Genomic DNA, 26,919 nt, shown 5'->3' with positions numbered 1-26,919 from the left:
CCCAACTGTCCCTTCAATAGGTGACTTACCACCATTCAGACTGGCCTCAACAAAGATGCGGAGAGTCTTGACACAGAGTTCAAAGTTGTCAGGAGTGATGTGAGCAGCATCACGAACAATGAAGGACAATGATTCCACACACTTGAGCAGGGACTTCGTGTCATGTGGTCCCAGGTCCAGGCCCACTGTGAGGCTGTACTGATTCACCAGGGGTGAAGGGCCTGGCTTGCTAAGCCCTGCTCCTGCTTTGGAGTTCTCGATGTCATCCTTTCCCACCTATAAACACACATGGTACATGTTGGGGCCCTGTTCTAAGGCACCTCAGATGTCTCTCTGAGAACCAAGAATCTTTCTTACAGGCTCAGCATGGTAGTAGACTCACCACTAACCAACCACTGTTGACCATATCAGCATCTGTGGCTGATCGGTGTATCTTGCCAGGCCTGCCATGGTCAGTGTAGACTTCTGAGTCGGAAGTATACCCACGGTCCAGGCTGACATCATTTTGATGGTAGAATGGGAGCTCACTGTCTGACTGCGCTCCTAAGCCAGGCAGGGAAAAGAGCAGAGATGGGACATGGAACAGGAAAACAGATCCTAAAGAAAGTTGCTGAGACTTGACATCTCTCATGCCTGGCTTACTTTTGGTCCTGGACATCATCTTTCTTGACCAAATAGGGTAGCAAGCTAATTTGGGCTTCTGATAGCAACTAAGAGCAGCTGTTAGGGAAATGTGGCAGCACAGGACATAGGTTTCTGTAAAATGGTTTTCAAACAGTAGAAATGGGGCTTGATAGTTTTCTGCACTATCTGCTTGCCTTCACACTATCTAGCCTGTGGGTTGTCAGTAAGTACAGGAAGATCTGGAAGCAGATGGCAGAGACCAGGTGTGTTTAATTTGCTGACCATAATAACCTGTGTTTTGTTTTCCCACAGCAGCTTCTGGGTCCTAACTGCTTGTCTGACAGTGAGCATCTTCCTGGGAAAGTGCATACCAGCATCCGGAGCATCGGGCCTGGCTGTGGCCTGTAGAGCATCTGGAGGCTTCACGCCTGAGCCAATGCATTCCAGCAATGTGAAAAGGGTAGCCCAGTCATCACCAGAGTGGATGTTGGCTGCATTGGTCTTGAGGAGTTCATGGAGCCCGTATGCAACCTGGTGGCTGACTCTGGACAGCACGCTGGGCTTCATCAGTAACAAGATGCGTAGGGAGAGCAGGACCTGGGATGGGATGAGGAATAGGAAGTGGGATGGACATAGAACAAGTTTCCTGACTGATCATCCCTATTAGTTAGTCATCTAGGCTAGTGTGGGGAGTGTGGCTTGGACTCAACTGTCACTGATCTGGTATTGTCTTCTTTTCTTTTGGAGTACTGGGAATTGAACCCAGGGCCTTGATGTATTAGGCAACCACTCTACAGCTAAAGTACACCCTTGGTCATGCTTCATTTTTTAATATTGGTATTTTTATTAATTATATGTTCACATATAGTTATAACAACACATAGAGTTTCCTTGTATACTTTGTCTAGTCTATCTCAAAGGCAATGTGATGCAGAACTAAGTATAACATGGCAACAGGACAAAATTTGGAATAATCTACTGGTTTCCACAGGCTTTCCCAAATTTTACTTGAATTCATATGTGTACTAGGGGTGTACTGAGTTCTACAATTTATCACCTGTGTAGCGTTGTCTACCCACAAGTTCCTATACCATGGGAGCCACGCTGCTGCTTGACAGCCACTTTTCCTGTCCTTTTCTCTGGTCCCATTTATAACCCTTAGCAATCTGCTCTCAACTTCTAAAATTCTGTGAATTCTAAAATGTTATCTAGATGGAACTACTGCTTAAGACTAGTCTCCCCCACCTGGAGATCTACCCACGCTTTTACACATCGGGTCTGCTTCTCTAGGCTGCTGGACAGCATTCCACAGCATGTTCATACCATAGTGCATTCTCTTCCTGCGAGTCATCAGGCTGACTCCAGCTTTTGGCTTTGATGAATACAGCTTCAATGAACATTTACATACATATTTTAAAGTTAATTTTTCTGGGATAAATGCCCAAAAGTGTATTTTCTGTTAAATGAATATTCAGTTTTATAATAAACTGCCATTAGAGTAGCTATATTATTTTTTACTCCCCCAAGAAATGTATGAATAATCTAGTTTCTCTGTATCCTTGCCAGCAATTGGTATTATCACTTTTAATTTTAGCTATTCTGGTAAGTACATAGTGATGTGTGTTATTTTTGCATTTTCCTAATGGAAAATGCTATTTCATGGGCTTACTGGCTATTTGTATATCATCTGTGAACTATCTCTTTTTCCCATGCTTGCATTTTTAAAAAATAATTTATATATTTTTATTTGATGTGCATTGGTATGTATGTCTGTGTGAGGGTGTCAGGTCCCCTGGAACTGGAGTTACAAACAGTTGTAAGCTGCCATGTGGGTGCTGGGAATTGAACCAGGGTCCTCTGGAAGAGCAGTCAGTGCTCTCAACCGCTGAGCCATTTCTCCAGCCCCTATATTTGCTTTTTGATACTAGACTTTTCTCAAGTATGATTTGTAAACATTTTCTATTGCTTTATAACTTAGCTTTTCATTTTTTCAATTAAGCTTTTATAGATTGAAAATCTAATTTATCAACCCTTCCTCTTATGGACTGTGCTTTTAATATCAAGTAAAAAAACTTATTGGGCTGGGCATGGTGGGTGGTGGCACAGACCTTTAATGCCAACACTCAAGAGGCAGAGACAGACAAATCTCCGAGTTTGAGGCTAGTGTGGTCTACATAGTGGATTTCCAGGCCAGTCAGGGCTATCCAGTGAGTCCCTGTTTCAAAAAATTTAAAACTAAAAACTAACTAAATAAATCGTTAGTTCATGTGCCTATGCCCTTACAGACCTACTTTGTAGGGGACATAAGAATGACAAGAAACAGTAACTGGACTTGCTAGGGGCAGGCACCCCAGTCTTTTACACAAGTTCTTTACTTCCTGTTACTACCGAGGCTTCAGTCACTTCAGATGCTGTGCAGTAACAAGAACATTTTTTATCTTCCTGTACTTTTCCCAGCTTCACTTTGTAGCTGGAGTGTAAACACTTGAGGGGAAGAAAGAATTTCAGGTTATGCACAGAAGCAGAAGAAGCATGTCTTAGATTGTGAGCGGTCTAAAGGGAGAGATGGGAGCTTGAGACCCTCCCTGATGGTGCAGTGTTTGTGTTCAGACTTTTGAGTTTTTTTAAAAATAAGTATGTAATAAACTAGTAAACCACATTAGAAATACTTAGTTTTAGAACCTGAGATTTTTTCTATGTGTCTAAAGATTTTACAATATATATATCTTATTTTTTAGATCTTTTATTTTATATGTATGCATATACATTATGTGTACCATGTACATGCCTGCTGCCCAAGGAGGTCACAAGAGGGCGCTGTATCCTCTGGAGCTGGAGTCACCAATGGTTGTGAGTCACTATGTGTTGCTGGGAACCAAACCTAAGGTTGTTGCAAGAACAGCTAGTGTTCTCTACTACTGAGCCATCTCTCTACCCTCTCCATTATATCTTTTAAATTATCATTTGTCTAATTTTTATGCAAAATAAAGGTTCAAGTCAAGTTCACTTGGGAGATTGAGACAGGAATAAATATGGCCAGTGTGGGTCACATAAAAAGATCTTATCTCAAAATCAAAACCAACCAAATAAAAAAACCCAAAGTAAAACAGCCCCAAACCATTCAGTTGAACATATTTGTGTGAGTCTATTTCTGGATCATCTATTTGTTCAATAGCTTTGTCTACTTATTCATTTATGCTACATAATTTAAAAATTATTTATTATTTACATGTATGGGTGATTTGCCTGTATGTATTGACTGTATGTGTATGTGTACCAATGCAGTCTTTATGGAGGCCAGAAGAGGGCATCAGATTCCGGGGATTGGAGCTCTAGAGGGTTGTTAGCTACTGTGCTGGAGGTCCAACCAGGGTGTGTTGGTAAAAGATGGAGACATCTCTCCAGCCCCCAATCCTATCACTACTACAACAAAGTTTAATATTGGCTAGAGTGGCAGAACATGGGATGCACAGCTGTAATCCCAGTTTAGGGAAGCAGAGGCAGGAAGACTGTGAGGCCATCCTGAGATACACGGTACACCTTAAGTCAAAACAACCAATCAGGGCTAGCTACACAGTGGGACTGTTTCAAAAGTAACAAACCTGACCAACAACAAAAACCCATGCTGGTGAGATGGCCAAGTGGATAAAGACACTTGCTACCATGCCAAGCCTAATAATGGAAGTTATATCTCAGGAATGCAAAGTAGACCAGGTTGGCTTCAAACTCACAGATATCTGCCTACCTCTGCCTCCTGAGTGTTGGGATTGAAGGCTGTTCCACTGCTGCCTGACCATTTCCTAGTTTTTAGCATATAAATGTTGAATGTTTTATAAGGTGTCTAAGAACTTCACTTTATCTGGAGTACTTGTAAGTATTGCTTTTATGTTTGTTCTTTTGAGACAAGGTCATATATAGCCTAGTTTGCCCTTGAAGCTAATGATGGAGCTGAGGATGGCCTTAAACTCCTAATTTGCCTCTGCCTTTACCTCCCAAGTACAAGGATTAAAATCCTGTTTTGAGCCGGGCGGTGGTGGCGCACGCCTTTAATCCCAGCACTCGGGAGGCAGAGGCAGGCGGATCTCTGTGAGTTCGAGACCAGCCTGGTCTACAAGAGCTAGTTCCAGGACAGGTCCAAAACCACAGAGAAACCCTGTCTCCAAAAACCAAAAAAAAAATCCTGTTTTGTCCAAGTGTCACATAAAATTCACTCTTAGATATGCTGTCTATTTAATGAAACGAAATCTTGCAGGCTTTGATGAAGAAAAATCAATCAGTGTGTGCCTTATCTTCTATTCACTCTCTGGCTCAGTGTGCAATTAGATTTACTGCAGAGGATCACCATATGTAGCATGTATTAATTTTATACTCACCCTGCCCATATTAATTTTCTAGTCTCCCTGATGAAAAATGATGCCAGAAATGTACTAACAAAACCATAACCATTAGCCAGGAAAAAAAAAATCCTATCTTGCTAGGATTTCTGTGAGTTAGTTTGAGTTCAAGGCTAGCTTGGTCTACATGTGAGTTCCAGGACAGTCAGAGCTAGAAGTTGAGATTCTATCTTGTAAACAAACAAACCAAGCAACATGTGCCATGATTCCCTGGTGATCTGTCTCTATCTCCTGGATGCTGATACCACACAGGCTGGTGACCATGCCTGATTATCCGGTGTACAACTGTAGCACTCTATCTATCCATCCATCCGTCTGTCCGTCCGTCTGTCTACCTATCTGAAGCAGTCTCTCTACAAGCCCTGGCTGCCCTAGAACTCATGTTGGCTTCAAATTAAAAGAGATCTGCCTGCCTCTGCCTCCCAAGTGCTAGGATTAAAGTCTTGTACCACCATGCCAGGTTGGAATTGCTTTTTTAGAAGACAGGTCTATGTGACTCTGGTTGGACTCAAATTCACAGAGATTGACTGTGGCTGTCCCTGACCCCTGGGATTAAAGGCACGCATTACCATGGTGTAGGAGGTCCTTCTGTATTTGTGTTGTTTTCATTGGTTAATCAATAAAGAAACTGCCTTGGCCTGATAGGGCAGAACTTAGGTAGGCGGAGTAGACAGAACTGAATGCTAGGAAGAAGGGCAGAGTGGAAGAACACCATGGATCTTCTACCTGGGACGGATGCTGGTTAGAGTCTTGCCGGTAAGCCACAGTTATGTGGCAATACACAGATTTAATAGAAATGGGTTAAATCAAGATGTAAGAATTAGATAATAAGAGGCTAGAGATAATGGGCCATGCAGTAATTTAATCAATACAATTTCTGTGTGGTTATTTAGGGTGTAAGCTAGCAGGGCAGCTGGGATAGAACAAAGGGACCCTCTTTCCAACACTACCATTCCGCCTGAAACTGTATTCTCCTCCTCCTCTTCTACATGCTTTGCCTACATGTATGTATACACACCATACATGTGCCTGGAACCTATAGAGGTTAGAAAATCCTCTGGAATAAGAGTAAGGATGGTTGGAGCCATCAGTGGGTGTTGGGAACTGAACCCAGGTCCTTTGCAAGAGCAGCAAGTGCTCTTAATGGCTAAGGTATCACCCTAGCCTGGACATCTGGACATTACATTTCTTTTTATTTTCTTTTTTCTTTTTTTTTGGTTTTTCGAGACAGGGTTTCTCTGTAGCTTTGGTGCCTGCCCTGGAACTAGCTCTTGTAGACCAGGCTGCCCTCGAACTCCCAGAGATCCGCCTGCCTCTGCCTCCCGAGTGCTGGGATTAAAGGCGTGCGCCACCACCGCCCAGCATGGACATTACATTTCTTAATTTCAATTCCATTTGTTCATATTATCACGAGGAAGTATGGCTTTGAGTACAGATCTTAATCTTATGACTGTTGACTCTAATTGAACCATGAGATCTTACCTTTGGGGTTTTACATGTAAGGATAAGAACTTCAACACCTCTTCCAGAACAAGAAACCATATAGGAGATGAGGGACTGCTAAAAACAGCCCAGCCCAACCCTAAAGCAAACCTTATGTCTAAAACCATTCCAGGCCCACCCTCAATGCCCCTGTTAGACTGTACCAGCCCTGAGGTGAACCACTGTGCTAAAGATACAGGATACTGAATGGACTTTATGCTTAGGCCATATCCACAGCTGATACTATGACCTTATTCCTTGTATACGTGCCCATCCTCTTACATGCACTTGCTTACCTGGCCACTAATCTCTTCTCTCCGGAGCAGCCGAATGGCTAGGCGTAGAAGCCCTACCACTGCTCGTTCCACAAGAAAGCAGAAATCTTGTGCCTGAACACACAAGTGGTATAGATGATCTCGAACAGTCTGCCATACACAGCCCACACGGTCCCTAAAAATCATGAAGGGTAAAGGACAGTCTCAACTGGACAGGCCACTAGGAAGTAAGTCTCCTAGGCCTTTCACAGTTCACTGGAATTGTGCCCTACGCAGTCAAGCACAAGCTCTCCCCTTGTGCCCAGAGCTTCATGTGTTTCTTGCTCCCAGAAGCCACTCAGCAAGATGGCTTTAGGCTTCAGCACAAGCTCAGGATAGGTCTGCTTAAAGATTGCTCTCTCCCACCTGTTCTCCAACACGATCCTCAGCAGCATCTCCAGACAAAAAGCAGCATCTTCTTCATCGTATGTCTCTTCATCTGGGGTCACTGAGACTAGAGCCTAGAGGGCAACAACAGGGAAAGTAGGAAAGGAAGAGAAGCCAGCCACTGACTCTGTCCCGACAGAAATTGAGGCACACACCACTACCCCATTGCCTCTCAGACCTCCTCATCTTGTACCTTCATAAGCTCCTGCAGTGATTCCAGCTGGAGGAACTTGCTTTCTGTGATCATTTTTTCTGGGTCACATTGCTAGAGGGAATATAAGAAAGGGAATTTATAATAAAGGCTATAGGGAAGAGAATTTCCAAAAGCCAGGGAAAGCAGGAAGAATTGTCCTTGTTACAAGCCTTACATGATTATACTCTTCAGTTCACAGGTCCCTCTTTCTAGAAGGAAGGAGTCTAGGATTTCTCATGAGACACAGATGGGCAGTTACCTTGATACAGTCCAAGGCCACTCTTTTGGCTTCCTGGCTCTCTGTAGATGGGCCCCGTACACTAGACTGCTCAGGACCACTCAGTGTCAGCCAGCTCACAAAGCTAAGTACTGATGACTCTCCTCTGTAAGAGAAGGATACATGTCCTGGTGAGCAATGACGCTCTGATTGCCTCCCTCTCCTAAAGCCTCAACTAATGGGTCTGTCCTTACCGGTTTGATGGCATCTCCTCCCGCTGTAGAGAGATCTTGCCATTGGGATCCACAAAATCTTCTACCTGGAAAATAGATCAAGAGTAATTTATTTCTATGAGGTTAAGAGCACTTGTTGTTATTGCAGAGGACCTGGTTTAGTTCCTAGCACCGACATGGTGGGTTACAATCATCGATAACTCCAGTTCCAGGGAATCTGATGCCTTCTTCTGACCTCCATTGGTATTAGGTATGCATGTGGTGCATATACACACATCCAGGCAAAATGCATATACACATAAATCTAAAAAATAATTAAAAGGAATCATCTTGCCGGGTGGTGGTGGTACACGCCTTTAACCCCAGCACTTGGGAGGCAGAGGCAGGTAGATTTCTGCCTGAGTTTGAGTGAGTTCAAGGCCAGCCTGGTCTACAAGAGCAAATTCCAGGACAGGCTCCAAAGCTACAGAAAAACCCTATCTCGAAAAGAAAAAAAAAAAAAAGGAGAAAGAAAGAAAGAAAAGATCTGGGCTTAGTGGGACACTGACTGTAATGTCAGCACTGAGGCAGAAGCTACATAGCAAGTTCAAGACTAACCTAGTCAACTTAGCAAAAGCTTGTCTCAAAAAAATAAATAATTTTTCTGTATATTATTTACATTCCTTGTGCTCACTGGCCCAGGCAAAGTTCTCTGGATTTCTTTCTGTAGACAGTTCATACACTATTATGTGCCCTAAAAGAGGTGACTGATGGCTCGAGAGATGGCTCAGAAGTTAAGAGCATTGGCTGCTCTTCCAGAGGTCCTGAGTTCAATTCCTGGCAACCACATGGTGGTTCACAACCACCTATAATGAGATCTGATACCATCTTCTGACATGCAGTTACACATGAAGGCACTGTATACGTAAAAAATAAATAAAACTTAAAAAAAAAGAGGTGATTGACAATGGCTTCTGCCAGCCTTTCTTTACAGCTTCTCTCCAAGATCTGTAGTATTACATTTGAGATGCTTTAGTGAGCTTTGGCAAGCATCAGGTTTAGTGCTATTCTATACATAGCACAGAAGGCTAGGTCTTTGCCTTGTTAATGCTGAACATTCTATCAAGATTTACCTCCATGGAGTTGTCTCCATTTCTTATCTGATGGACCAACCCTACAACTGCCCAGGCCTAGACTCAGGGTTATGATTTTGGCCGACCCAACATCCACTCCATCTTTGATCTGCTGGAGCATATGAAGGGGCCTGATCTGCAGACCCAAAGCTGCAGGAGCTTCACTAAACAGGGCAATAACAGGATATCTAGGAAGAGTCTCAGTGAGGGCCCAGCATTGATAGTATAGTAGAAACCAGAGTCCTCAAACCAGACCAATGACTCTTTGCAATGAACACTTGTAAGTAAACATATATGGACAAACATATAGTGTGACTCACTGTGTCACACTGAAGCTTCCATTATTTCCCCCTTTTTCTCTTACATTTTTGTAGGGATAAGTCCCGCCCCTTACGGGGCGTGTTCGCCTTGGGCTAATGTCTGCCTATAAATTTGGCCAGCGTGCTCCCAGCGTCGCTTCTGCTTTCCTGGTCTCCGCTGGAATGGTGGTTCTGTAAGTCTCATTCGACATTAAAGCTATATATATTGTTACAATCTGTCTGCATTCGTTTACGCCGCTACACATTTTGTTTTATTTGGGGGCAGTGCAGGGGCAGAGGGCAGATGCGAAGGGATGGGGAAATGAATAGGATCAAGATACATGATGCAAAAGAAACAGAGAAGAAAGAAAGGAAGGAAGAAAGGAAGACGGTGTGGGGAAGGGGGGAAGAAGGATGGGGAGAAGGAAGGATTACCTCCACCATAGCCTTGGGTAAAAGTTGGGCTCGGAAGAGCTGCAGCATAGCCTCCATGATATTCTTCCAGCCCTCCCGAAGGATGTCACCATGACGATGGGCCAAATGGAATACTGTCTTGGCTGCAATGTGAGCTTTAGGGTTGCTTCCAAACACACTGGGCAGGTTCTCAATAGACTGGAAAGGCGATGTCAAGAGGCTTAGGTTGGTTCATGTCTGGAAAGGAGGCTCTTTCAGGTTTCTCTGCCTATGGTTCCCTGACAGTCTATCTGCTAGATATGCTTCAAGCTCCCTATAATATTAGTGGGAAAGGTCAACCTGACCAAGGTCTTCCTATGGTATCTTCTCCCCAATCCCATTACATGAGATGGCACTATTCTCATTCCAGAACTTGCCAGTCAGAAATGGCCTAAGCTTGTTCAAGTGGGTACATATGGTAGATGCAGCCTCCATGGCTGAGGCTTATTCTCCTTTGGGGCTCTAAGCATAGTTCCTGCTCCAACTCACCTCACTACTGAGAGCTGTAAACTTGCACAGAGAGATGATGAGATTGTCAAACACATCGCTGAGGCCATAGTGGGCGGAGATCATGGCACACTTCCTGTAATGTCACCCCCATGACAGAAACAATCACTGGAAGGCCACTCAGCCCTCTCAAGTTCCTAAGCAGCTTCCTATTGGTTCTTCCCCAATGGGTCACAGAAAGAAATCTTTTAACTCCAGTCTGCTTAAGATTGAGATTTCCCAGGCTCCAGCCTCCCTCTAGAAAATCAGGAGACATCCCATTCTGAGTCAAAGAGGCATGGGGGCAAGCCCATGTTAACTTAGTGAGATGGAAAAACAGGAAGACCAAGGCCAAGGTTGGGCTACCTGAAGCCTGAGATGGCTTTTTGGATGATGGTCTCCTCAAGGCTTTTATCAAAGACGTAAGAGAGAGCAGCAATAGTGGGGCCCCAGGTCATAGTGAAGAGGTCAAGGTCATAGCTGCCAGGAGGGACTCGAAGGAATATGCCCTCAGGGGTAGCACCTCGATGAAGCAGCACGTTCCACACATAGTTCTCACGGACCAGGCCTGTCTGTTCCTCAGGCATCACGATCTCCTCATTCCTGTTAGAGGGGAAGAGAACTAGATGCACTCCTGTGAACATGCTGCTTCCAAACTAAGAAAAGGGGTTTCACCTCTACAAGTGTCTCCATTCTATGAGGCTATCACTGCCGCAGCTAAGTGATCTGTCTGCAGCCACCTCTGGGCGAGGGAGAGAGTGAATGCATTCATAATCTCACAATCCCATCTCTAAGCCTTCAGAGTTCACATTTTTTCTGGGTAGGGGCATAAACATCCACCTTTTCTAATTTATTATAAAGAACTAACAATATAGATATGGTGGCACATATCTATAATTCTAGCACTTGGTAGACCGATGCAAGATCAGGAGTTCAAAGGTCAGACTCAGCTACATAGCAAGTTTGAGGCAATCTGGAGCTATATGAGGCTCTGTTTCAAAACATTACCAAAACAACTAAGTTTCCTATCTCTGACTCAAGCTACCCTCTAGTACTGGGCATAATGACTCTACAAACCAGAGAATGCATTTTGTGAGTTCTCCAGGAAAACCAGGTAATTTGGGATCAGGAAATAGGTTCATGATACCTCACTTAAGAGGAATAGTTTGGACTGGAGAAGTAGCTCTGCAAAGAAACACATTCTTAGTTCAGTCCCTGTTACCAAACATGTCTGTAAACACACACACACACACACACACACATACACACACACACACACACACACACACACACACCAGAGTCAATTTGTATGGACCCTAAGGAATCTTGGAGGTCCATTTTTGGGTTCAGGCTTCTTTAAACAAGAAATGAGCTGTCACAGAGGAGGCTGCCCAGATAAGTCTCAAAGCTAAATCCAGGGCATGAGAGTCACTGTAGTCTGATGTGACTCTGACAACAGGAAAAAGAAGCAATGTATTTCTCTGTAGCAGAGATGCTACACTACTCTCAGAGATACTCACTTGATGGCATGGTACATGTCCTCCAGGATGTCTTGCTCAAAGTCCTTGCCTCCATTCACCCCTTTTAGGTTTTTTCGAAAATCCTAGAGATAGGCCATTATGTTTTCCCTTGTGTTAATGCTGTGTACCACCCAAGGAACTCCTTAAGTCTGTGATAAATAGGACTTTGGAAACAATTAAGTGAAAGAACCCATTCTCCTTCCCAGTCCCTCATCTGAATTGGTCAGCCCTCCCTGAGTCCCTTGACAGAATTCTGGCTCCCATATAAACTGGAAATTTCCCTTATCTTTCTTGTTACTTTTAAAGCTGTACTGGATCATCTCTCTTGGTTGGAGTCCAAACTTACCTCCAAGGTCATCGGTGCATTCTGTTTGCGAGCATTGTGGTTGTGCTGGTCAGTGTTAAGCATGATGACAGCATAGGCCAGGGCAAAGCAGGCATCGCTATTGGCAAATGGGGAGCCATTACAGTTCTGAAAAATCAAAGACAAATGTCCTTTTCTGGCCAATTATATCCTTGCTTCCACCAACCCACTGGTCGGTGTTGGTTTACAAGTCGAACTATCAGCCAGAAAATGGCAGGCCAAGTTCTTGCCAACTCCTTAACTAAAGTTTCTCCATGGAAAGCCCACTGGTGGACTCTGAACTTTCTTAGGAGCTGAGGTTTTTAGCTGAGGGAACAAAGAAACCCTAAAACTGATCAGGATCCTTGACTGAATTTCTAACACTAGACCTACCCTCCAATGCTCTGTGAATGCTTCCAGCAACCTGTGAATAACTGGTGCTTCCCCGGGCAAACGGAAGGCTTCCAGGTAGAGTCGGAGAGCTTCATCAAGACGCAGACCCTGAAAGCTGAAGGTGCTACAGAGAGAAAACAGAGTGAAGAGACTGGAGGCGTGGAAGCTGCACGTGTCAAGCTGTTTGTTTTCATAACCTTCTCTTAGTGAAACAGAGGAGGCTGATAGCTCTGGCAAAGGAGTGGTACAGCCTGGTCACTCCTAACAAAATTCTTAACCTTAGCACTCACATTAGCAAAACTCTTGTCTAGAGAGCTCACCTCTCAGAACCCTGCTCTATGCCACTTTGCAGTGCTCTCATTGGAACATAGGGGAGGGTTGCTAAAGCCTGCATCAGCAGGAACTGGCAGGGACTTCCTTTGAGGGAAGAATGCCCTATCCCTTCAGACAGCTCCTCCTTCCTTTCTTCTTTCCCCTGCACTTGCCTGTATCTCTTTCTTTTCTGTGAACCTCGGGCATGCTAAAGGACCACACCACCACTGAGCGATAGATATCCCAATTCCCACACAGTTTATTTCTTTCTCACCTCACAAAACTCTCCAACAGGTCAATGTTTTTGCGGTCACTCACGAACTCTCCAATCATTTTCTTGTCTAGTCGAGGGTTCTCTCGGAGCCACTGGGCCACCTCTGTGTTATCCATTGGGATAGTGAGGAGGCCTTTTTCCTGTAGAAACTGGATCCCCTTCTTTGGTTTTTGATTAAACTGCTCTGTGCCAGTAATCAGCAACTAGAAGACAAAGACTAGAGGCATCAGAAGTTGCTGTGCCTGTCAGTCAGACAGGCAGGCTAGACTCTACTGTAGTGTACAGCTGTTCACCTAACAAAGCTCTTCAGACACGGTTCTAATTAATTCTGACACTGGGTTGTATCGGCCTTGCCTTTTCCCCATCTTCCCATCTCACTGGAACTGTCTGGAGAGTTCCTTCCTACTCCTTCTGAGTGGTCCAGATGACCAGAGAGCCACCTCCCCTCCTCTAATGAGAGCTCAGGAAGATGGAGAGGAGGCAAACTAGTGTGGCCTTCTCTTCAGTTCCATAGCCATCTCTGACATTTATGGACAGCCAGCATCATGGTATAGCTGGGGCGAGAGAGTCCCCTTCCTTCTTGGGCTGCCTTGTTTCTAAGGTCCTGGGTTTGAAGGTTAAGGCAGATTAAATGATCTCTTTTCACCCTGTAAGTCTAGTCACAGACCGGCAATCAAATACATTTAAAAGAGGAGGAAAGGACTAACTAGAAGTTTTATGTTAAGAAAACCCAAAACTTCCACCCCTAGTCAAGAAGCTATTTACAACTGATACCTGCTGCTGGGGAAGAAAGAAAAGATAAAACAAAACAAACAAACAAAAACAAAAAAGAAGCTAGGCGGAGGCTATGCCTGCCTTTAGCAAAGTACTCCGGAGGCAGAGTGAGTTCAAGGCCAGCCTGGTCTACAAGAGCTAGTTCCAGGACAAGCCCAAAGCTACAGAGAAACACAGTCTTGAAAAACCAAAAAAAAAAAAAAAAAACAAACCCAAAAAACAGGGCAATAAATGATTAGAATTTTTTTATCTTTTCAAATGAAGAAAGCCATAAACAAACAGCTATTTGTACTTTATTAAAGCACCAGAATAAATATCAATTCCCTTTTACTACCAATCACCGTGCTAGACCTAGAGATGAATAATAACCTTTGCTGACTGACATGACAGTGCCTCCAAAGCTCTGTCAGCACCACTAGGAGTATCTTGCTGTTGGCTGGAGGAGCTTTGCTCAGAGGCCAGCAACAGCAGCACAGCTTGGGTGTAAGAAAAAGAGCGGGAGCCGGGCGGTGGTGGCGCACGCCTTTAATCCCAGCACTTGGGAGGCAGAGGCAGGAGGATCTCTGTGAGTTCGAGACCAGCCTGGTCTACAAGAGCTAGTTCCGGGACAGGCTCCAAAACCACAGAGAAACCCTGTCTCGAAAAACCAAAAAAAAAAAAAAAAAAAAAAAAAAAGGAAAAAGAGCGGGAGCAGTTGCTGCAATTCCAGAAAAACTATAGACTAGCCTTGGAAGCCATATACTGACGTACTAAGAGCATCCCCATCCTTGTCCTCTGGGACAGAACCCAATTCTACAGAGGACCCCACACAAGGTGTGCACACGTGAACACGTGGGAATGTATTTTTGTATGTACATACCTTTTTTTTGTTTTTAATTTCAATTAGTTCCCGTGGATCTGGCAGAAGACAGGAAAATCGAGGCGGCTTCCTGGAGAACTTTTTGTCAGCTAGGAACGGAAGGAGGAGGAAAACTATAAGATCTTTCACAAGGTTACTGATACTCACCCCAGAAAAAACAGAGCAGACTCAGAGATTTCCTTCTCCACAGTCTCCAACCTGCTAGAAATTTTACCTCCTGGGCCTCTGTTTTCTTTCCTTTCTCTGGGGTTTAAAACAAGGTGAACTGCTAGGGCTCTTTCAGGTATGACGTTAGGCCACTCAGTTTCCCCATACCTCCCACTTCTCCTTCTCTCTAAGTCCTCTAGTTGAAGGGGTTTAGAGTCATGGACACTGAGTACCCACCCCCAGAGTCACCGGCTTCCTCCACATCATTGCATCCTGGTTTCCCATGTTCTGCTGACAGCCATCCTCCACTTGGACGATGAAGGCCTAGGGCATCTGAGGCCATGCCTGTGGCTTTCCCATCAATGGCTCCTTTCTCAGCTGGTAAAGGAAGAGACGTGAAGACTTATGACTAGGAAGCCAAGCAGTATTGAAGAAGAGCTTGAGTCCTAAGCCAAAAAGAGCTATATGTTCTTATACTGGGCATCAGCCACAATTGGCAAATTCAAGACAAAGTAAGAAGGGCAAGGGAGGAGAGGGGAAAAAAGAAAGGAAAAAGAAAAAGAACAATAAGAGATGTTTCTAACTATTGTTAGTTTCTTTGGTGCCATCCACTGCCTCGTTGTCGGTTCTGGCTGTCTCCTTTTTCTCTTGCTGGGTGAGGGTGTTGAGGACTTTGGCCTGACAGTGAGCCTCAGTGCTGTCAATAACTGTCAACAGAGCATCAAGGGACAGTAGGTGTGTTGTATAAAGCTGACCAGACACAGGAAAGGCATTCTGGAAAATAAACAGATCCCATGAGACTTGAAGTTAGAATATTCTTCACCTGATTATTTTTCCAAAAATCCAAAAACTTAGGACTTCTCCATTGTCCTTACAAAATTCCTTCCTCCTTCCTGTTCCCCATCTCTGAAGTGCCCCCTCTCTGTACCAGCATCACTACCATCTGGGAAACTTCTTGGTAGGTCTAGAAGCCAGTAACAGTGCTCAGCACCTTGGACAGCAGCTTGGTGAGGTCTTCAAAGAGGTTGGAGCAGTAGTAGTCACAGTCGTAGTTGATGTAGAGCTCAGTGACAAAGCTGGGGATGCGCCAGAGCTGCACAACGGCCTCCAGCGCCATCTCCTTCATCTCATAAGGCATCTTGGGGTTTTCAACAGTGATGATCTCCATGAGTTTTTTGATGTACATCTGTCAACAACCCAGTGACAAGCATTTGGGTGGGGCAAAGATAGGAGAGAAAATTGTAAAGGAACAAAATTAAACAGGAGGCATGCCTCAAGAGACACCAAAAGGTTCTCTATCCCCAATAATATATCCCTTCCTTGTCTCCATGATGGGTGATAAGGCTCTTATCCCTAGTCCCTGTCTTTTGCCCTTTTTTGTGTGCTGTCTATATGAGCCCTACCCTAATCTTATTCTGGCAATTTAGCGGCAATACTGGCTTGACTTAGAAGAACTGTTAGACAAAAAAGCTGTCCCATTCATGGTGAGATTACCTGCCAGTCTCATATTTGGATTCTCATACTCTTTAAAAGCCAGTTTTGTTCTGGCTTTTCAGCTCGCAGCAATCTTGTCTCAGCCTCCTAAGTACTTGGATTATTGGCATGAGCCACCATGCACAGTGGTGTGTTTTCCTATATTATAATTAATTGGGTTTTTTTCTGGGTTCCTCTTAATTATTCTACTACATTGGCTAGTTAATGACACAAAGTATGGGGGCCAACATATCCTCTACAGGAAGCTCATAAAAATCTCTCTCTAGAGACAGGCCTCTCACCCTCAGAGCTCCCCCTCACTCTCTTGGTGCCTCCAACACACTATCCCGAACAACCCCCCACCCCCTGCACTGCTATATCGCAGCCCCAAACTTGGGCCAAGACACCCTGCTTGACCAGAGGTCATGCCAGCGGTCAGAAGTCCAGGTAGGTCCCCTGTGAGTGGACCTCCAACTCTCTTGGTGTCCCCCATCACCTGCCCCCTCTACCTTGTTCTTACTGTGCCCCAGCCCCCAACTTAGGTGGAGATACCCTGCTCAACCAGAGGCCACACAGGCCACCAGAAGTCCAGGTAGGATGTCTGCCAGCAGATCTCCCCCACTTTCTTAGTGCTACCCTACCCCATTTCTAATCCTCATTGCTGTGTCTCAGCCCTCAACTTGGGCAGAGACCATTTGCTTGACCAGAGGCCACACTGGCTGCCAGACGTCCATCCCTAACTCAGATGGTGGCCTGCTGTTCAACCACAGGCCACTCTGGCCAGAAGACCAGAGAGGAAACAAAGGCAACAAAGACAAACTGAGAAATCAGCACCTAGAACTATAATCACCCCAAACCCAGTTAACAACAGCCAAGGCAATTTGTCTCCATGAGAATCCAGCTATCTACCATAGTACATTTTGAATATTCCAACACAGTTGAAGCACAAGAAAAACACCTTAAAACCAACATTATGGAAATAACGTCCTTTTTTTTTTTTTTTTTTGGTTTTTCGAGACAGGGTTTCTCTTGTGGTTTTGGAGCCTGTCCTGGAACTAGCTCTTGTAGACCAGGCTGGTCTCGAACTCACAGAGATCCACCTGTCTCTGCCTCCCGAGTGCTGGGATTAAAGGCGTGCGCCACCACCGCCCGGCTGGAAATAACGTCCTTAAAGAGGAAATGAATAAAGAAATTGAGGAAAAGACAGACAAAAAAAAATGGAGAATATGGATAAGTCCCTTAAAGAAGGCAAAAACAAAACAAACACTTGAAGCAAACAAAACTATTCAAGACATGAAAATGGAAATAGAAGCAATGAAGAAAACAACAATTGAGAGAATTCTGGAAATGAAAAATCCAGGTAAGTGAACAAGAACTAGAAGCAACAGAACACAAGAGATTGGAGAAAGAATCCCAGGCGTTGAAGATATTGATAGGAGAAATAGATACATTGGTCAAAGAAAATGTTAAATCTAAAAAATTTCTGATACAAAACATCCAAAAATCTGGGCCACTATGAAAAGACCAAATTTAAGAATAATAAGAATAGAAGAAGGAGAGGAACCCCAGCTCAAAGGCCCAGAAAATATTTTTTTATGATTTACTTATTTTTATTTTATGTGATTAGTGTTTTGTTCATATGTATGTCTATGTGAGAGCATAACAGATGTCTGTGAGCTGCTATGTGGGTGCTGGGAACAGAACCCAGATACTTTGGAAAAGCAGCCAGGGCTCTTAACCACTGAGTTATCTCTCCTGCCCCCAGAAAATATCTTCAACAAGATCACAGAAGAAAATTTTCTCAACCTAAAGAAGACATGCCTATAAAGGTACAAAAAGCTTACAGAACACCAAATAGATTGGACCTGAAAAAAAGTCCTCTCACCACATAATAATTAAAACGCTAAACATATAGAACAAAGAAAGAATATTAAAAGCTGCAAGGGAAAAAGAACAAGTAACAAATACAGTAAGATCTATTAGGATTATACCCAAATTCTCAATGAAGACTGTAAAAGCCAGAGGATCTGAACAGATGTCTGCAGACTCTAAGAGAACACAGATGGCAGCCCAGACTACCATACCCAGCAAAATTTTCAATCAACATAGATGGAGAAAACATGATATCCCATGATAAAGTCAGATTTAAACAATATCCATCTATAAATTCAGCCCTACAGAAGGTACTAGAAGGAAAACTCCAACCCAAGAAGGTTAATTATACACAAGAAAACACAGACAATAAATAATCTTACACTAACAAAACCAAAAAAAGGGAAGCACACACACACACCACCAATGACACTACCAACAAAATAACAGAAATTAACAATCATTGGCCATTGGTATCTCTCTATATCAATGTACTCAATTCCCCAATAAAAAGACAAAGACTAACAGAATGAATAGGAAAACAGGATCCATCCTTCTGCTACATACAAGAAATACACCTCAACATTAAAGATAGACATTACCTCAGAGTAAAGTGTTGGAAAACAATTTTCTAAGCAAATGAACCTAAGATGCAAGTTTGTAGAGTCATTCTAATATCTAACAAATAGACTTCAAACCAAAATTAATCCAAAGAGCTGGGTATGGTGGCATACATGTTTAATCTCAATACTCAGGAGGCTGAAGCAGGCAGATCTCTGAGTTCAAGGCCAGCCTGGTCTATAAGTGAGTTCCAGGATAGCCAGGGCTGTTACAGAAAAACCCTGTCTTAGAAATGAAAAAATAATGCTGGGTAGTGGTGGTGCATGCCTTTAATTCCAGTACTCATGAGGCAGAGGCAGGTGGATCTCTGTGAGTTCAAGGCCAGTCTGGTCTACAAGAGCTAGTTCCAGGACAGGCTCCAAAGCTACAGAGAAACCCTGTCTCGAAAAACAAACAAACAAATAAATCAAGGGGACCTAACATTTCTACAGAACATTTCACCCAAACACGAAAGAATACATTTCCTTCTCAGCACTTCACAGAACTTTCTCCAAAACTGATCACATCCTCAGTCACAAGTACGTCACAACAGATATAAGAAAACTGAAACAACCCATGCATCCATGAGTTAGAGCTGGATTTCAACAACAGAAACAACAGAAAGCCTACAAACTTAGGAAACTGAAAAACTCTCTACTGAATGAAAACTGGGTCAAGATAGAAATAAAGAAATTAAAGACTTTCTAGAATTCAATGAAACTGAATACACAACATACCCAAACCTATGAGACACCATGAAAGCGGTGCTAACAGGAGAGTTCACAGCACTAAGTGCCTACATAAAGAAAGTGGAGAGATCTCATACTAGCAACTTAACAACATACTCAAAAGTTCTCTTAAAAAAAAAGAAGCAAGTACACTCAAGAGGAGTAGATGGCTGGAAATAATCAAACTGGGGACTGAAATCAATAAATTAGAAACAGAGAAGAATACAAAAATTAATGAAACAAAGATCTGGTCCTTTGAGAAAATCAACAAGATAGACAAACCCTTATCCAAACTAACTAAAAGGCAGAGAGAGAATATACAAACAATAAAATCAGTCATGAAAATGGGGACATAACAACAGACACTGAAGAAGTCCAAAGAATAATTAGGTCACACTTTAAAAACCTGTACTTCACAAAACTGAGAAATCAACAATTTTCTCAATAGATACCACTAAGGTATCTATTTTAAGGAAATAGCAGTCATTAAAAGTCTCCCCACCAAAAAAAAAAAAAAAAAACCACAGGGCCAGACAGTTTTAGCATAGAATTCTACCAGACTTTCAAAGAAGAACTAATACCAATACTCCTCAAACCATTTCACAAAATAGAAACAGAAGGAAGATTGCCAAATTTATTTTATGAGGTTACAGTTACCCTGATACCCAAACCACACAAAGATTCAACAAAGAGAATTACAGACCAATTTCCCTCTTGAACATAGATGCAAAAATACTTAATAAGATACTTGCAAACCGAACCCAAGAACACATTAAAAATATCATCCACCTGGAAATAGAAAACGCTATCCTGAGTGAGGTAAGCCAGACCCAAAAAGAGGAACATGGGATGTACTCACTCATATTTGGTTTCTAGTCATAAAGGACATTGAGCTTATAATTCATGTTTCTAGAGAAGCTAAATAAGAAGGTGAATCCAAAGACAAACACATAGGCATCCTCCTGAATATTAACCTTCATCAGGCGATGAAAGGAGACAGAGACAGAGACCCACAGTGGATCACCGGACAGAAATCTCAAGGTCCAAATCAGGAGCAGAAGGAGACGGAGCACGAGCAAGGAACTCAGGACCGCGAGGGGTGCACCCACACACTGAGACAATGGGGATGTTCTATCAGGAACTCACCAAGGCCAGCTGGCCTGGGTCTGAAAAAGCCTGGGATAAAACCGGACTCGCTGAACATAGCGGACAATGAGGACTACTGAGAACTCAAGAACAATGGCAATGGGTTTTTGATCCTACTACACGTGCTGGCTTTGTGGGAGCCTAGGCAGTTAGGATGTTCACCTTACTAGACCTGGATGGAGGTGGGTGGACTTCCCACAGGACAGGGAACCCTGATTGCTCTTTGGGCTGACGAGGGAGGGGGACTTGATCGGGGGAGGGGGAGGGAAATGGGAGGCGGTTGTGGGAGGAGGCAGAAATCCTTAATAAATAAATAAATTTAAAAAAAAGTTTAAAAAAATATCATCCACCATGACCAAGTAGGTTTCATCCCAGAGATGCAGGGATGGTTCAATACATGAAAATCAGTCAATGTAATATACCATATAAATTCGATGCTGAAAAGTCTTTGATAAAATCCAACACCCCTTAAGGGATACAAGGGACATATCTAAACATAATAAAGGCAATTTACAGCAAATCTATAGCCAACATCAAATTAAATGGAGAGAAACTCAAAGCAATTCCACTAAAATCAGGAACAAGACAAGGCTGTCCACCCTCTCCTTTTTTTTTTTTTTTTTGGTTTTTCAAGACAGGGTTTCTCTGTGGCTTTGGAGCCTGTCCTGGAACTAGCTTGGTAGACCAGGCTGGTCTCGAACTCACAGAGATCCGCCTGCCTCTGCCTCTCGAGTGCTGGGATTAAAGGCGTGTGCCACCATCGCCCGGCCACTCTCTCCATATTTATTTAATACAGTACTTGAAGTTCTAGCTACAGCAATAAGACAACCAAAGGAGATCAAAGAGATACAAATTGAAAAGGAAGATGTCAAAGTATCATTATTTGAAGATAATATTAAGAGTATACATAAGCAACCCCAAAAATTCTACCAGAAAACTCTTACAGCTGATAAACACCTTCAGCGAAGTGGCTGGATATAAGATTAGCTCAAAAAAAATCAGTAGCCCTCCTATATACAAATGACAAATGGGCTGAGAAAGAAACCAGGGGAACAACATCTTTCATAACAGCCACAAAATATGTAAAGTATCTTGGGGTAACTTTAACCAAGCAAGTAGGCCGGGTGGTGGTGGCACACACCTTTAATCCCAGCACTCGGGAGGCAGAGGCAGGTGGATCTCTGTGAGTTCGAGGCCAGCCTGGTTCCAGCAGGACAGAAACCAAAAGCTACGGAGAAACCCTGTCTCAAAAAAACAAAAAAAAACAAAAAAAAAAAAAACCAAGCAAGTAAAAGACTTGTATGACAAAAACTTCAAAGATTTGAAGAAATTGAAAAAGACAGCAGAGTGAGGTAAGCCAGACCCAAAAAGAGGAACATGGGATGTACTCACTCATATTTGGTTTCTAACCATAAATAAAGGACATTGAGCTTTTAATTCGCGATCCTAGAGAAGCTAAATAAGAAGGTGAATCCAAAGACAAACATAGCCGGGCGTGCATGCCTTTAATCCCAGCACTTGGGAGGCAGAGGCAGGCGGATCTCTGTGAGTTAGTTCCAGGACAGGCTCCAAAACCACAGAGAAACCCTGTCTCGAAAAACCAAAAAAAAAAAAAAACCAAAAAACCAAAGACAAACATATAGGCATCCTCCTGAATATTAACCTTCATCAGGCGATGAAAGGAGACAGAGACAGAGACCCACAGTGGAGCACCGGACAGAAATCTCAAGGTCCAAATCAGGAGCAGAAGGAGAGGGAACACGAGCAAGGAACTCAGGACCGCGAGGGGTGCACCCACACACTGAGACAATGGGGATGTTCTATCGGAAACTCACCAAGGCCAGCTGGCCTGGGTCTGAAAAAGCATGGGATAAAACCGAACTTGCTGAACATAGCGGACAATGAGGACTACTGAGAACTCAAGAACAATGGCAATGGGTTTTTGATCCTACTGCACGTACTGGCTTTGTGGGAGCCTAGGTAGTTTGGAGGCTCACCTTAGGAGACCTGGATAGAGGTGGGCGGTCCTTGGACTTCCCACAGGTCAGGGAACCCTGATTGCTCTTTGAGCTGATGAGGGAGGGGGACTTCATCGGGGGAGGGGGAGGGAAATGGGAGGCGGTTGCGGGAGGAGGCAGAAATCCTTAATAAATAAATAAATTTAAAAAAAAGAAATAACATCAAGAGTTTAAAATGGGTTTATATTATGTTAAACTTTTGCATAATGAAAGCTATCAGCAAACTGAACCGACAGCCTACAGAATGGGAGAGAAATCTTCCCAATTTTACTGAGACAAGGGTCAATATCTAGACTATGTAAAGAACTGCAAAAGGTAAGCACTCAAAATAAAACCTTTCCCAATCAAAAAAAAAAAAAAAAGAAAAAAGAAAAAGACAGCAGAAGATGGAAAAATCTCCCATGCTCATGATCAGTAGGATTAACTAACATAAGGCCATTTTATCAAAAGCAATCTACAGTGTCAACACAATCCCCATCAAAATTCTAACAAATTCTTTACAGACCTTGAAAGGATAATACTCAACTTCATTTGGGAAAACAAAAAACCCAGAATAGCTAAGACAATCCTGAACAATAATAGAGCTTCTAGAGGTATCATCATCCCTGATTTCAAGCTGTATTACAGAGCTATAGTAAATAAAATCGCATGGTACTGGCATAAAAACAGACATACTTATCAATGGAATAGAATTGAAGACCCAGACATAAATCCACACATCTAGAAACACTTGATTTTTGATAAAGAAGCCAGAAAAACAGAATGGAAAAGAAGAAAGCATCTTTAACAAATGATTCTGGTCTAACTGAATGTCTGCATAGAGAAGAATGCAAATAGATTCATATCTATCACCCTGCACAAGATTCAAGTCCAAGTGGATCAAAGACATCAATATAAAACCAGATACACTGAACCTGCTAGAAGAAAAAGAGAATAGCCTTGAATGCATTGGCACAGGAAACAACTTCCTGAGCAGAACACACTGATAGAGCAGGCACTCACTAAGATCAATGATTATTAAATGGGACCTCAGGTGGTGGTGGTGCACACCTTTAAACACAGCACTCAGGAGGCAGATCTCTGTGAGTTCAAGGCCAGCCTGGTCTACAAGAGCTAGTTCTAGAATAGGCTCCAAAGCTACAGAAAAACCCTGTCTCAAAAAAACCAAATAGATAAATAAAAAAGTAAAATAAATAAATGGAACCTCATGAAACTAAAAACTTCTGTAAGGCAAAGGACACTGTTAATAGGACAAAACAGCAGTCTACAGAATGGGAAAAGATTTTTGCCAACTCCACATCCAATAGAAGGCTAATATCTAAAATATATAAAGAATTTAAGAAAGTAGATGTCAATGAACAATCCAATTAAAACATGGGGTATAGATCTAAACAGAGAATTCTCAGTAGAGGAATCTCAAATGGTTAAGAAACATTTAGCTGGGTGGTGGTGGCGCACACCTTTAGTCCCAGCACTCGGGAGGCAGAGACAGGCAGATCTATGTGAGTTCGAGGCCAGCCTGGCCTACAAAAGCTAGTTCCAGGACAGGCTCCAAAGCTACAGAAAAACCCTGTCTCGAAAAACCAAACCAAAAAGAAAAAGAAAAAAAAAGAAACATTTAAAGAAATGCTCAATATCCTTAGCCACCAGGGAAATACAAATCAGAACGACTTTGAGATCCATCTTACACCTGACAGAATGGTTAAAATCAATAATACAAGTGACAGCCCATCCTATTGAGGATGTAGAGCAAGGGGAACACTACTTCATTGCTGGTAGGAGCGCAAACTTGTACAACCACTATGGAAATCAGTATGGTGGTTCCTCAGAAAACAGGGAATCAATCTACCTCAAGACTCAGCTATATCATTCTTGGGCATATACATAAAGGATGCTCAATCATACCACAATGACACTTGCTCAACTATGTTCACAGCAGCTTTATTCATAACAGTCAGAACCTGGAGACAACCTAGATGCCCTCCACTGAAGAATGGATGAAGAAAATGTGATACATTTACATAATGGAGTATTACTTAGCAGTTAAAAATATATCATGAAATCATCCTGAGTGAGATACTCTAGACCCAGAAAAACAAACATGGTATGTACTCATTTATTAGTGGATATTAGCTGCTAAGTAAATGATACTCATGCTACAATCCACAGACCCAGAGAGGCTAAATAACAAAGGGGGTTCTGGGGGGGAACAAATGGATCTCCCTGGGAATGGGAAATAGAATAAATTTTGTGGATGGACTAGGGGTGGGTATGGATAAGAATAGAAGGGATCAGGTGTGTGTGTTGGGAGAGTATAGGAGAGCCAACTAGAATTGGAAAGCATTTGGGGGATGATGTAGAAACCTAGTGCAGTGGAAACTCCCTAGAATCCACGAGGGTGACCCTAGTAAGGACTCCTAGAAATGGAGGATTCAGAATCTGAACTGGCCATCTTCCCTAGCCAGGCAAGGTTTCCAGTGCTGGAACTGGGACACCAATTCAGCCGCAGAACCTTTGACCTACAATTTGTCCTGCCTGCAAGATGTGCTGGGGCAATGGTGGAGCGGAACTTGTAGGAACCATCAACCAATGACTGGTCTAATTTGAGGTCCATGTCACAAGAAAGAACTCATGCACAACACTGCCTAGATCACCAGACACCAGAAGCTAGATAGCCCAGTTAGCCTAGGGTATAACCAAACAGGACTGGGGGAAAATATCAATGAAATGATTCCTAAGGATGTTCTGCTATATTCATAGATTAGTGCCTAGTTCAGTTGTCATCAGAGAGGCTACCTCCAGCAGCTGATGGGAGCAGAGGTAGAGACCCACAGCCAAGCATTAGGTGGAGAGAGAGCCCAGGTTGAAGGTCTTTATTGGGTTCCTCCCCTTGGAGCTTGGAGCTCTCCAAAGAAGAGAGAAAGAAGGAATAGTGGGAGCCAGAGGGGTTGACGACATTGGGAGAGCATGGTCCATGGAATAAACTAGGCAGAACTCATGGGGGTTCACAGAGACTGAAGCAGCAATTCCAGACTCTGGGTATGAGCTAGTTCCTCTGCATATATGTTATGGTTGTTGGCTTAGTATTTTGGGGAGACTCCTGACAGTGGGAGTGAGAGAGTCTCTGACTCTTTCTTCTGCTCTTTGGACCCTTTTCCTCCTACTGGGTTTCCTCACCTAGTCTTGATGTGAAGGTTTGTGCCTGGTCTTATTGTTGATATCCCAATATCAATTGTTCTTTTTTGGGGGAAAACAGGGGGTAGGTGGATCTGAGGGAAAGGGGAGATGTGGGGGAAACTAGGAAGGATGGAAGGAGAGAAAGCTGCAATCAGGATATATTGTATGAGAGAAGAATAAGTAAAAATTTAAAAAAATCTATCTCTACAGCATGACTGATTGAGCAGGCCCCACTGACAATTCCATCCAGTTTCCAGTTCCCACTTTTGTTTTACTTCCAGAGTCAAGAAACTTACCTCTAATTGGAACTTGAGGTGCTCCCGCATGCTCTCAAACAGTAAGAAGCATACCCGTAGGGAAGCAGCATACAGGTTCAGTCGTTCTACACTGAGTAGCTGGGGATCAGAGAGTGACAAGTCATGGGATTTCTGAGGCTGAGTGTAACTGAGCCAAAAAAGATACACGAGAGCAGACTAGTGAAGCTGCCACAGAGGCCTGCGTTGTAAGGGAATTCTTTTGTTGCTGCTCCTCTTTGCTGTTTGCTTTTTAAAAATGTTGTTTTACATTTATTTATTTGTGTGTAAGAGGTGGAGCAGGGACACACAAGAAAAGGTACAACCAATGGTAACTGGTTCTCTGTCCACCTGCTAGGTATCAGGAATCAGACCCGGCATGTCAGGTTTGATAGTACATGCTTTTACCTGCTGAGCTTTCATGCTGCCTGATTTTGTTTTTCTGAGATAGGGTTCCATGTAGCTCAGGCTGGTCTCCAACTCACTATATGGCTGAATAATATTCCTTATCTTCCTGCCCTTTCCTCCCAAATGCTGGATTATAGGTACATACCACCACACCTGGGATTCTGACAGAGCCTCAATTTAGCCATTCCTTCCTTAACTCCTTGGAGAGCTATTGGAAGCCTCTTATTGTGATTTCTGGTCAACTGAAAGGGAGGTAGTTTCTTAGGATCATGATCACAGGGTGTCTGGCTTCTCAATCTCAAAAAGTAAACAAGGGCTCTAGTCACTTTTTTTCCACCAGTGTCTTTTTAAAAAAAATGATTTATTTTTATTTTATGTGCATTGGTGT

At 43.2% G+C, this 26,919-nt stretch overlaps 1 protein-coding gene across 5 annotated transcripts in view; it reads right to left on the bottom strand.

The window, feature by feature from the left end:
* Gbf1 (golgi brefeldin A resistant guanine nucleotide exchange factor 1) overlaps nt 1-26,919 on the bottom strand; it is a 146,904-nt gene that overhangs the window by 6,164 nt on the left and 113,821 nt on the right. For all 5 annotated transcript variants that reach the window (XM_075974257.1, XM_075974253.1, XM_075974254.1 and 2 more), the window contains 20 exons: nt 26,127-26,225; nt 15,808-16,002; nt 15,401-15,590; nt 15,054-15,194; nt 14,670-14,758; nt 13,037-13,239; nt 12,451-12,574; nt 12,061-12,186; nt 11,715-11,797; nt 10,561-10,797; nt 10,198-10,291; nt 9,691-9,867; nt 7,866-7,930; nt 7,654-7,777; nt 7,395-7,466; nt 7,181-7,275; nt 6,797-6,950; nt 996-1,221; nt 383-543; nt 30-276 (listed from right to left, as the gene is read on the bottom strand). In XM_075974257.1, the coding sequence (XP_075830372.1) occupies nt 30-276; nt 383-543; nt 996-1,221; nt 6,797-6,950; nt 7,181-7,275; nt 7,395-7,466; nt 7,654-7,777; nt 7,866-7,930; nt 9,691-9,867; nt 10,198-10,291; nt 10,561-10,797; nt 11,715-11,797; nt 12,061-12,186; nt 12,451-12,574; nt 13,037-13,239; nt 14,670-14,758; nt 15,054-15,194; nt 15,401-15,590; nt 15,808-16,002; nt 26,127-26,225 (2,902 nt within the window). The remainder of the gene's footprint in view (nt 1-29; nt 277-382; nt 544-995; nt 1,222-6,796; nt 6,951-7,180; nt 7,276-7,394; nt 7,467-7,653; nt 7,778-7,865; nt 7,931-9,690; nt 9,868-10,197; nt 10,292-10,560; nt 10,798-11,714; nt 11,798-12,060; nt 12,187-12,450; nt 12,575-13,036; nt 13,240-14,669; nt 14,759-15,053; nt 15,195-15,400; nt 15,591-15,807; nt 16,003-26,126; nt 26,226-26,919) is intronic.

This window comes from Microtus pennsylvanicus, chromosome 5 (genome assembly GCF_037038515.1).
Source record: "Microtus pennsylvanicus isolate mMicPen1 chromosome 5, mMicPen1.hap1, whole genome shotgun sequence".
Lineage (NCBI taxonomy): Eukaryota > Metazoa > Chordata > Mammalia > Rodentia > Cricetidae > Microtus > Microtus pennsylvanicus.
This window is presented reverse-complemented; position numbering and strand designations above follow the sequence as displayed.